Source organism: Hydractinia symbiolongicarpus, chromosome 6 (genome assembly GCF_029227915.1).
Source record: "Hydractinia symbiolongicarpus strain clone_291-10 chromosome 6, HSymV2.1, whole genome shotgun sequence".
NCBI lineage: Eukaryota > Metazoa > Cnidaria > Hydrozoa > Anthoathecata > Hydractiniidae > Hydractinia > Hydractinia symbiolongicarpus.
In genome coordinates, this window is record NC_079880.1 from 20,183,523 (window position 1) to 20,196,462 (window position 12,940).

At 34.5% G+C, this 12,940-nt stretch overlaps 1 protein-coding gene across 1 annotated transcript; it reads left to right on the forward strand.

The window, feature by feature from the left end:
- Window positions 1-8,728: 8,728 nt before the first annotated feature.
- LOC130648165 (uncharacterized) lies at window positions 8,729-11,397 on the forward strand. The gene is made up of 3 exons (XM_057454202.1): window positions 8,729-10,072; window positions 10,662-10,771; window positions 11,247-11,397. Exons 1-3 carry the CDS (start codon window positions 8,729-8,731, stop codon window positions 11,395-11,397), a joined length of 1,605 nt encoding a protein of 534 aa, XP_057310185.1.
- The last annotated feature ends 1,543 nt before the right edge of the window (window positions 11,398-12,940 follow it).

Sequence of the window (12,940 nt, forward strand, 5' to 3'; positions counted from 1 at the left end):
AATGACAAAAAAAGTTTTTTTCACAAGAAGACTTTCCGAATTGTATCTGACCAATTGCACAATATTGCATTACACGCTATTTTTTATAGGAATATGCTTTATAAAGTATCAGGATGGGATTTTAGTTAAGCATAATAGAACCATTGTTTAGAAAAATAGTAATGAGATAAGAATATTAGATTTTTGGTATTGTCATAAAAGGAAGCGTGTGATACCATTAGAAAGATTGAACAAAAAATTACAACAATTATGTCGCTGAAATTCTGGTAGTAAGTAAATCCATTAGAAAAATGTATTTGTTTAGACAACACCTTAGGGAAAAGTAATTTTCATAGGAAGAAATTTTCGCTAATTCTTTTTCAAGTTTTTTTCCTTTTAAACAACAACAACAACAACAACAACAACAACAACAACAACAACAACAACAACAACAACAACAACAACAACAACAACAACAACAACAACAACAACAACAACAACAACAACAACAACAACAACAACAACAACAACAACAACAATAACAACAACAACAGCAACAACAACAACAATACTCTTCAATGCCTAAGAGTGCACGCGCTATAGCAGAAATTGAAGCCGAATGGAAACGAGACGAAAAATGCATAACATTAACACTAGGACACAAAAATAGGCGTTGTCAATTTATTATCGGGACTTTGGCTATTTGGCGCCTCACTACGTAAATGGATAATGGCTAAAAGGTTGAAATTTCATTTTACGTACGAAAATAATGCTTATTGCCGGCAGTCACCATTTGAGGCATGATTTTTAATGTCATGATAGGTATTTGTACTAAGTTCTATGACGAGGATATCCCCCCTTTCTCTCCCTCTTCCTTAGCGGTAAAAGCATGGCTTAAAAACCTTTCACGGAAAATAGATAAGGTTTATTATTGTGTACGCTCATTATATTCAGTAACAATAAAAAAATTCGTTTTCTACCTAAAAAGTAAGCATCCCGCTACCGCTTATTTATGTTAACATGGATAAACGATACTAGTTGATTTCAAGAAATTGATTAGTTGAACTAATCAATTTCTTTCGGTTTGTTACTTAACGATGCACAGGAGAAATAAGATTAGCGCCATTTAATTAACCCTTCTACACTTAACCTGTACGTATTTTGTAATTAGTTTTAATCGTCTAAAAGAAACGCATAAATGTAGATTTTTCCTGGTTGTTAAACACCAGACTAGGTAGTTAGGTAACTTACAAAGGCACACTAGCTGTAATCTTGTTCATTATCTTTCGCAGTAGGCAGTTTTAGATATTCCTCGAATTTACTGAACAGCATCGCCTAGGTAATACTCTTTTTTGGGAGATGTGTAGCTTGGCAATTTTCGTTAAACATACGCTAGTCGGAGTATCGGTCAGCAAATATCTGGAAATAGAGAAAATTTTTGTAACTTTCTGATCAACATTGCAGCTACATAAAGTAAAGGAACATAAAGTAAGAACGTAAAAATTGACACTTTGCAGGTTTGCAAAAGAACAAACGTTTCATTAAAACGATTTAGCGATGAAGGGCTGCTGTCAGATTTCTCAAATGTTCTGATAAAATAAGCAAGGAAGGCCGGATACACAAAGTAATTATTGACAGGAATAGAATTAAGATATGTGAAAAGGCGAAGAAATATCTTATTGCTAATACAACATAGCAAGTACATCGCGGCTTTTACTAGACTTATAACTTAAGGCATTGGGTGGAAACTTATTTGCTCTGTTAGACTAAAGTTACACTCGCTCTTGTTACAAAAATATTAATCATCATTTCATATTCCTACTGCTACAAACCTTATTTAAACAATAGAAACGGTTACAAATGTTTATTAACGCATGGCCCAGATATATACGCTACATTTTAACAACTGTTACGTGTCAACTTTCTCTAGCAGTCAGTAATAACCGGCAATTAGGTCTTATAGGTTACACTAGTCGTAACCTGTGGAATAATTCATTGGCTCGCCTGTCAGCAAATTATTTACTCTATGGACGATACGTAATATAGCCATACACAGCTATTTTGAACACACAAAATACGGATATAATTTACATATTAATTCGCTTTGCGTGCGTGTGTGTGTAAGCGCATGGTGAAGCCATGGAACGACCAGCATCGTCACTTTCCTTCCGTACGTCCGATGGTCACTTCTTCATAAGCGTTGACAAACGGGAAAAATTCGGGCAGTACTTGAAATACGAAACATATAGGATATAGGATATACATATAGGATATGCGTATATCAACATATTTATTCACTATACAAATTTAGTTTTTCGTGTAGTGAATTACATATATAAAGCTGCATGTATTATAGCTACGGTCGCGGGTTATAACGCATTTTTTAATGAAGTATCTGGTAAGTAAGTAACTAAAGCTGACAACCAAATGGGTTATATTTAGCCTTTTCTCACTTTTTGATTTAAAATGAACCTTTATGAAATTATTTAAGGAGAAACGTTGTTATAGAAATGTACCATACCAAGGTTTGCGTAAAGTTTGTTTATACTTTTTATGTTTATACGTTTAGATGATGTAGCTGGATGAGAACAGCTGGTAGCTTGCATGAAACCAGCCACCGCCAAGCTAACACGACCAGCTAGGAAGCAAAAAAAATTCTAATCGATATACACATAGCTACTTTCCTTTGCATAGTATAAATAGCTGTATACTATATACTACCTAGCAAAATCTTTATTTTATATTAAACTGGCTAGCTGTGCACTGTAGCTTATGTTAGCTAAAGCCTGCAAGTGTAGCTACCTAGCTAACCATTATTTAGGTTACTAGTCTTATTTGACATTAGGGATATTGTAGGGAGAAGGGAGGACCATATGCAATACCAAAGGAAATAAACTTTGCAGAATTGGATTCACACTTTGAAAGTTGTATTTTCCATATTCCTTATAAAATCTAATGTAGAAGGATAATATGCAAAACTGATATGAGTTTTCTTTTATGAATTACTGAATTAGATATTTTCCAAATCGTGATTTTTGACACATAGGGTTTTATGGGTAAATAAATCACACAACATGCTAAAAGAACTTTGGGGGGGAGGGGTTTGTGGGGGCGATTTGACCACTCCTGTTTAATTTCTACAACTGTTGTCCGTTGGATAAGTGTTGTCCGGGTATTAATAAACAATTTGGTGAGAAAAAATTCATGACGTCAGCATTTTTGATGATGACGTCATGAAATTCAGTGACACAGAAAAAAAGCAATAACTATGAATTTTGTAAACGATCGTATAATTACGATGAATTTAGTAACAATAATAATACAAACAAAAATAATAAAACAATATAAACAAAGAAGTCACATGAAGCTTTTAAAAACATGTACACTTCGGCATAATTTCGAAAAAATTTTTTTTTGGGAAGGTAAAGTTAAATAAAAGTTAAGAAAGAATAAAAGTTAATTTAAGTTGAATTTTTTTTAAAAAATTTTTAAATATACAAGCAGATGTATAAGCAAACATTAACTTGGTAAATATATTGTATATTTTGTCAAAATGAATAAAGATGTTGTATCGTAAAGTAGTATATATATATAAAAAGAAACACAAAATGTCAGCAACACAACAGTTATATGTTGAATGTTTATTCATCGCAACATTCAAGATCCAAAAGGGTTTCTTGAATACGTATTTTGCTTGTCTGTTCTTCTTTGGTGGTAGTCTTGAAGTCTTTTCACAATGCTCTAATAAAATAACTCATTACTGCTCTCTTTCCCTTCATGTTGTGTTTCAGAGGTCTTTGATAACGCATCCACCAACATCATGTCGAGCTTACTTTGTTTATCAATTTTTGCGGGCAGAAGGTTTGAGCCAATAGAAGATTGCCTCTTTGGATTCGTTGTTGGTGTACTTTACATTAGTACAGGTATCTGAACCTCTGAAATTTCTGACTGCATTTCTGGAGTGACGTCGAAACGTTTTTCGGTGGATGATATGCAGTTTGGTGCAGATACATTGGTACATGTCGGTCTCTTTATTACTGTATCCTTTAAAAACAATAATTGGTTTTACAATTTATACTTTAGTGTATTTGAGGAACCTCTTCCGCTTCAAAAAGAGTCATTTATCCGTTTTAGGCATCTAGTTATGTTATCCCACAAGTTTTTCCACCTTCGTTTGAGGTCATCAACTATAAATGTGGAAGTAAATAATTAGTATATGTATATCTTATTGGCTATAGTCTCAAAAGGTATCAGCCAAAAGCTAGCTAGTTTAACTTAAATCAATGTGTGTATGTAGCCATATGTTTTTAAAAACCACTTTACGAACGATGACGCGAATTTAGCTGCTACTCGTAGAATGCTATCCGTCGAACTATAGGCGGAAAATTGTTCGCGGGGAGAAAGTTTCAAAAGGTTGAAAAATCGTGAAATTTTGCTACATAAACCTTCGCAATTTTCGGTAATTTTCGCTAAAGTCGATGGATCGTGAAAAAATTCACGGGCTCGCCCGGGTTTTTTTTGTATTGTGGTATCATTTTGCGTGACAGACAGACAGACAGACAGACAGACAGACAGACAGACAGACAGACAGACAGACAGACAGACAGACAGACAGACAGACAGACAGACAGACAGACAGACAGACAGACAGACAGACAGACAGACAGACAGACAGACAGACAGACAGACAGACAGACAGACAGACAGACAGACAGACAGACAGACAGACAGACAGACAGACAGACAGACAGACAGACAGACAGACAGACAGACAGACAGACAGACAGACAGACAGACAGACAGACAGACAGACAGACAGACAGACAGACAGACAGACAGACAGACAGACAGACAGACAGACAGACAGACAGACAGACAGACAGACAGACAGACAGACAGACAGACAGACAGACAGACAGACAGACAGACAGACAGACAGACAGACAGACAGACAGACAGACAGACAGACAGACAGACAGACAGACAGACAGACAGACAGACAGACAGACAGACAGACAGACAGACAGACAGACAGACAGACAGACAGACAGACAGACAGACAGACAGACAGACAGACAGACAGACAGACAGACAGACAGACAGACAGACAGACAGACAGACAGACAGACAGACAGACAGACAGACAGACAGACAGACAGACAGACAGACAGACAGACAGACAGACAGACAGACAGACAGACAGACAGACAGACAGACAGACAGACAGACAGACAGACAGACAGACAGACAGACAGACAGACAGACAGACAGACAGACAGACAGACAGACAGACAGACAGACAGACAGACAGACAGACAGACAGACAGACAGACAGACAGACAGACAGACAGACAGACAGACAGACAGACAGACAGACAGACAGACAGACAGACAGACAGACAGACAGACAGACAGACAGACAGACAGACAGACAGACAGACAGACAGACAGACAGACAGACAGACAGACAGACAGACAGACAGACAGACAGACAGACAGACAGACAGACAGACAGACAGACACAGTAGCCGTAGCTTGGAAAGTTGGTGATTGTGTCAGAATTGATTTGCATGTCGAACTTGTACGTTCCTTGCAGTTAGGCCATGGTGGATGGACGTATGGTATGCTAGAGGTAATATTTGATTTAACTTTTTTTGTTGAAATGAAGTAATGAGAGAAAAGGCAACTCCTCTAAAGTTACTATATGGTTGCATTTAATCATGATGGAACATTATGTACAGGCTTTCCACAACTTAGAAACCATCCAGACATCCTAAATTATGAAAAATCTTTGAAAAGCATCATCAATTTTCCTACAGAAACCTTAGAATTATTGCTCAATTATTTCAAGAAAATTTCGGGTAACTTGAAAATGCCAAAATTATGTTCAGTATGACAAATTGTTGGCAAGAATTAGGTCAAATACCTGTCCAAAACTAAAGGAAGCTCTTTCTAACTTAAATGTCGTTTTAAAAAATGGGAAAAAAATTTACATTCAGCTTTTTTGGTTCGGGCACTTCAAGAAATGGGATCAATATCAGGTTGTGATGAAGATGGTGATGTAATTGTTTCATATCCAAGTGGAAACAGGTACGCCAAAATATGCTTTTTGTCAGCAGCATTGACAAGTTAACAAAATATTATTTTCAATTTTATTTATTTGTTTCATTTCAATTTAATTTGGTGTAGTGCTGTAATTCATTTCCCAAGCACATTTCCAACTTTAAGCACCTCTTTCCTTCAACTTCAATAATGGCGTAGCCTGTTGAAAATGATTAACTATATTTATAGTTATAACCTGTCAGAATAATAAAGACAATTTAATACAAGCATCTGTGATCAAAATTTTCAAAATGGGGTACTCAGTATCAGTAATGACGTCATAACGTCATTTTAAATCAAAGAAGGAAATTTTAATTTTGCTAATACAGTTATTTTAATCTGCTGGTATCGGTACAACAGAAGATTAGCACATAACATAGACTTTCTACACAACGATTTGTTTAAAAACCACCTCTTGACAAAAGATTTAGGAAATCAAAAATAAACGAACAAACGTAATTTTCACCAGAATCTACATTACTGGTTAGAAAAAGCCACAAAACTTTAACCTCAAATGCCATCAAGGTTCCGGTATTAAAATCAACCTCGATGGTGTTCACATTTACTGCACAGAAACCTTAAGTCAATCTTAAGCTGGCTTTATCAAAAAATAATTGTTTATATGTATTGATATAATAATATAGATAGTATCATGACATGATAATATCTATATTATTCAATAACAATAACTAAACAGATAGGCGGCAATATTTTTTAAGATATTTATCTATGTTCGCCTCAGTGTTGACAGACAGATCATTAATACGATTTTTTCCTGTTGAGCAAACAAACCATATTCGTCTGCATGTTTCTTTATACTAACAACAGTTAAATGTAATGAGAATGATGTGAGTAAAACTTTTGTAAGTTTAATTGCATCCGATTAAAAAAACGGCCTGAAGTAGACAGGCTGATATAGGAATAACAAAACGGATAATCACGTGGTTGATAGCCCAGCGAGTCTCTAAACTTACATATTTATGGACATGGGCAGCTGTATTACGTTTAAATTTATTACTTGTCTTTTCTTGATAATTTTGTTGGCAATTTTGTCTTTCCTTTTATCCCACGATCAAAAAGGAATTGTGCCTTTAGAATAAAAACACCTTAAAAGGTACTTTGTAATCTTGTAAATCAAAAAGAAAGGTGTAGACAATGCCTTAGTGAATCTTAGTTACAGAGAAAACTTCTTATAGCAGATGCCATTTGTAGCAGATGAAATAACGGTAAAATTCTTATACCAAAGTCTCTATTTAAAAGACATTTCGTCATAGCAGACATTAATCCAGAGCGGACGTCATTTCAAGGTCCCAATTAAAATTGCGCCATTAGAAATTACTCATCTAAAGCAGGACATGTCCAACAATGTGTCATTTAAAAAACTCTTCTAATAATATTGTCTACCGCAAGGAAACTTTTTGCGGGAATAATTTTCGGACATTTGCGAAAGTTCGCGATGTATCGATAAAATTTGCAAAAAAAATTTCTCGTGAGCTATACCGAACCCCCTCAAAATATTTTTTCAAACTTTAGTGACCCCTCCCCATTGTTGTGTAGATCACGAAGCGCTGATCAAGTCAATGTATAGGATCATGTGCTTTATTGCGGTTAAAGAGTTTTACGTGACATCATCAACCCCAAATTGGATTAATTGGTCAAGGCTTGGGACAATTGACTGATTTAATGTCGTGGGATAAAGTAACTGACACCACCACCCATTTCTAAGTTTTTTTCATCAGCCTGGACCAGGGCCATTAGAGACCCAGAGTCTGAATATCAAAGGCGTAGAAGGGAGCTAGGAAGGAGGATGCAAATACATATTACTACATGTTACATAATGTTAACCCTATAATAACTGTTTATGAGGCCAATGCCGGTAAATATTGGCCGATGTCAGAGTATTGCCCAAGCTTGTGAGGGCAATACGTGACAGAGGTCAATATTCGAAGGTATTGACTGAAATAAACAGTTATTACATGGATTATTATCCGGGTACTGCATATTGCGACAAAAATATAACATTATAAGCAGGATGTAGAAACCATATCTTTAAAAAATTATTCCCATATGGAACGTACATTCGAACTAAAAATATATTTTTTTAAATGGAATATCGTGTAAACATTACAGGTTTTTTATTGTAGCCACAACATAGAATTCTTTAAAAGATAAAAAAAAGTTTCACTTCAGTTTCGCGTTTGTTTTTTTATTTACATTTAATGCTACCATATTAAAAACCTTAAACATGGTTGCTATGGTAGCGAGCAATACCGTGGAATATTGCCCGCTATGACGTAAGTTTTAGCCAATCACATTGTGCGATTTTTGAAAATATGCCGCTCTTTCACCCGGGTAATAAAAAATAATTATAAAGAATGAATTAAAGAACAATTGTAAAAGAAAAACATTAGTAATAAAATATAATTATATAAAATTAGAGAATTACAACATTCAACTTTACACCTTATTAGGAGAATGTCATTATTAAAAAATATCTTATTCAAACAACCAAACGTGTAAAATTGTTTTTTATTCGCATTGGAAGGTTATCAGCTGCTCATTGTATTGGACGTAAGTAACAACAATGATTTCGAGAAACAATGGAACATTATCTTAACAAAAGAGACGGTATGTAAGCAGATGATCAATGACGACATTAGCAGCTTTATCATCTGCAGCATACGCGTTCACCATGAAAGAGGTATTTGATATTGAAACTTGGAAGAAAAAACGACAAACAACATTTCTTGTTTACATGTCAGTTTTCTTTCTAAGAGGACTCGAAAAAAGTGCAAATACAGCTACGCTATGGATCTATTTGACAAAACTCATCAAAACTGACAATCCGGACTTATATTATGGTTTGATAAACATTGCAGTTTATATCCCACCCATGTTGCTGTCTTCGGTGGTTGCGAGATATGCCGACAAAACAAGACGTACAAAGATGATCATTATTATTTTAAACTTTATAGCCATGATTGGGAGCATATTGTATGTCATACCGTCTCCAATTTTTCCTTTTGTTGGAAAACTCTTAAATGGAGGCGTGATTATATCGAGACCTTTAATTATAGGAGAAACAGCTAGATCATACCCATCCAAAGATGTACAAAGCAAAATGTCATATCTGGTTTTTGCTTCTACGTTAGGATTTATGATTGGACCTTGTGTTGTTCTTCCGTTTGCAAAACTCAATATCCGTTTTGGTCAAGTACTAATTCAGTATGGAAACATATCTGGTATAATTCTTCTGTTCGTTACCATTTTTATACAGCTCGGTGTTATGTGTTTTGCGCATGATCTTTCAAGAGAATTTGACTTAAAAGAATCAGAATCCTGCCAGGAAGATTTATCCGAAAAACGCGTAGTTCAAGGCGGCGAAGGAATGACAATACTAAAGAAAGCTTTACATTCCAAAATTATTTTGTTTATTTTCGCAATGTCGATTTCATGTTTCATTCTCGGGGTTGCATTTGGTCGAAATTTTCCAGTACTGATATTGGACGTGTTATCAATGTCTTACGGGACTGTGGCTATCAGTTTAGTTTTCAGAAGTATTGCAGTCCTATTGCTGTGTCTTGTAGGTGCTAGAATCAAACTGAGTGGTGTACATGTTTATTGGGTTGGCATTTTAAGCCAACTTTCTTTTATTACATTACTAATATGTCAATATATTATTGTTTATGTTCGCCTTACCTTTGACATGAAGATTGCAATACTAGTGTTGTACAATACTGCAGTAAGTTTTGCCGAGTTAGGCGAACAGTTGTTCTTAGTCGTTGTATTTGTCAAGCTCGTTTCGTCGAAAAACCAAAGTTATTTAGAAGGAATACGAGGGATACTTAAGCAGACAGCAAGTATTTTAGGTGGTCTTTTGTCATTGATGTTTCTAAAATACGCAGCCATATTCGTAGCTGTAGCTATGAACGTTATGCTTACATTACTCCTCTGCTATTTTAGGCGTGATATAATGTATCCCACTATACAGGTCTGAATAATTTGTGTCTGTATCTTGGAAGTTATTAGAAAATTATTTTTGAAGAGATTTTAGGTGTAGGGATAACAAACCTGTTAAAGATGTGATTTGTGCCATTAACAAAGTCTAGATTCTTAAGTTCCAGACACATTAGTCACTAACATAATTGTGAGGATTTTATAATAATAATTTTATGTTTTTTAAACACAGAATTATTATATCTGTGTAGATAACCAATCAAAGAGAGAAAATTAATTAGATAAAAATCTTCTCTATAGGGAGGATTGTGATTTTACCGCTTGGTCGATAGCTATTAAGTTCAACACCTATTTAAACCAATATTTATATTGTCACCAACTACTTTTAAGGCTGTTGTAATCGTTGTCTCCTTTATATTTCAACAATTTCAACAACATGTTTTGTTTTTAATAAGGAATTTTTATATTTCGCAAATTTCTTTTTATTTGCAGCAATGCTTTTTGTTTAGCCACATTGTTTTCATTCTCCACCACACATCTTGTATTCAGCACCCACATAATCATAGACCTAAACTGAATCACTATTATGAAATAAAAACAGTTCAAAATTTTATTATTATTAGTTGCAATTATTTGTTCTAGGGTCCTGGAAAAGACGTTTTAGTGTATTTAAAGCTCTCATTATAAGCTCCCATTTGTGCCACAAAGTCATGCAAGCACAGCAATCGCTCAGGTAGTCAGACACCCAAAGCATTAATCCAATTGTCATGCTGCGCGCTAAGCAGGAAGGATCAATTTACACTTCATGCTAGTTCTGGGCATTTAAATAACGACATACAGCACTGGAAGCAAATCTCTATCACAAAGCCACCAATCAGTAGGTCTGCTAGCAATTTCGGAAAACAAACGTTTCATTCACATGATGAACTAGTTTTGGACGTAAATGAAATTTTTTTAACTTCTGACCCCATTTTGGTCTGAATATGTACTGACAAAAGATCTTTTTGATATACTCTTTCATCACAATTGAGTTTGTCGTAATTTTACTTTCGTGTGAAAATCGATTTCATGTGCAGAAAACGTCAGGTGACAGCGCTTTAAGTCTTCAAAAATCCCATTAACAATTAAATACCCATCCTTGCATCGGATGTTCGTCTAACAATATTGCGCTTGATTGATTTTTTCCTTAAAAAATGCAAATATTTTAGCCAATTTAACAAATTGCTGCCCTTCAAAATTGAACGATACTTTGAGCATAGAAATGTTTTCAATGTAAAATCTGGACAAATGTTTCCGTGCAAAGTATTTAAAGTCTATGGCTATCCTATGGCTTTTTGGATAAGTTTTATCATAGATTAAATGTGTACTATAAAAATTTTTTTCTTCGAGAATTCGATATATCATGCTATATCACCGTGTGCTGAAAGGTTATTAGCCAAGATCAATTTTGTAACATCTCTGCACTAAATGTATGTTAATAATAATGCTTTTCATGTAATTAAAAACCATTATACTGTACAAAAAATTCTATAGGATCAATGATAACATATCTCTACAGCAGAAAAAGTATGCAAATACCGGCAACAACAGTAGGAAGGGAAAGATATAGGAGAGGCGAAGAAAAAAACTAATTTGCGGCAGCCGGAAAATAAATTTTAAGCGAGAAAAATTTTTTATAGATTTTTAAATACTAAAATCTACTAGGGTAACTACTATAATAACAAATAAATAACTATATTTCATAACAAAGTATCTGTATATTTTCCTAACCACATTTTTACAAAATCGTCATGGCTGTACAGGATGAAAATAAGTAGTTTTTGGATGTACTTACTAGTAAAAATAAAATAAAAACATCTATACTGAGCATATTTTACGTACTGTAATAATAACGCGTTTTATATAACCTTAAGAAATATCTGTTATGACCAACAACAATATTTTTTTCATGTTTTAAGTCTTTTTTTCACAAAATACTACGAGCTTAGAACGATGAAATTTGCTATGATAAGATGGCGCCAAATTTGAATAAATATACAGACTGCGAACATTCAACAACAAATCGAACGCCCAATATGGTGGGTTTATTTTTATTCACGAATAATTACTTTTATCTTTACTCACAGAGTAAATATCAATTTGTTCAGTACGTTCAGTAGGATAAAATAATAAAAATCTTCTTCGCAAGTTGTTCCACTTTTTTTTCCTATTTTGATCTTTCATTTTTTTGATTCATTATTTTGTGCGTATTGACCCGTGATCATCACAATAAGGAGGAATGTATTCAATTGTTTTATAATGCAGCCACCCGCTTGGCAAGTACGTAAAAATACTGAATTAAGATATTCAGCGCTCACAAAGATGTAAACAAAACTGGTATTTTTAACAGACTTATATTTTGGGTCTAGTGTGATGTCGTTCTGCAAGGTTTTAGGTAAAAATTTACCATTTTCATGTCAAAAACATGAAGTATTTATAACCCTACGAATATATGCAATCAAAACATTCTTAGTCTTTTTTAGAATGTTTTCTGTTATGATGGCTGAAACATGTATATTAATTCATTATACTATAGAGCTGACCATGCCAGTCGGACTGGTCTTTAAAACCAACACAGTCATCATGAACTTTTATACCGCAGCCGTGCCGTGCGCAGTTCGCCTCTTCTTTAATACTAGAACCTGAGACAATAAATGACATTACTTCTATCTCTAACGAACGGTAAAAAACGCAGCCACGCTATGGATTTGCTTGCCAGAGGATTTGCTTGCCAGATTTCTCAAAACTGATTACCTTTAGTTATGTGATGAGTCAATTAAAATGGAAATTCATATTATTTTCTTATGTAGTAAAACAAATGCCAACAAATCATTGTGTAAAAGAAGGTTATAAGATTGACAAA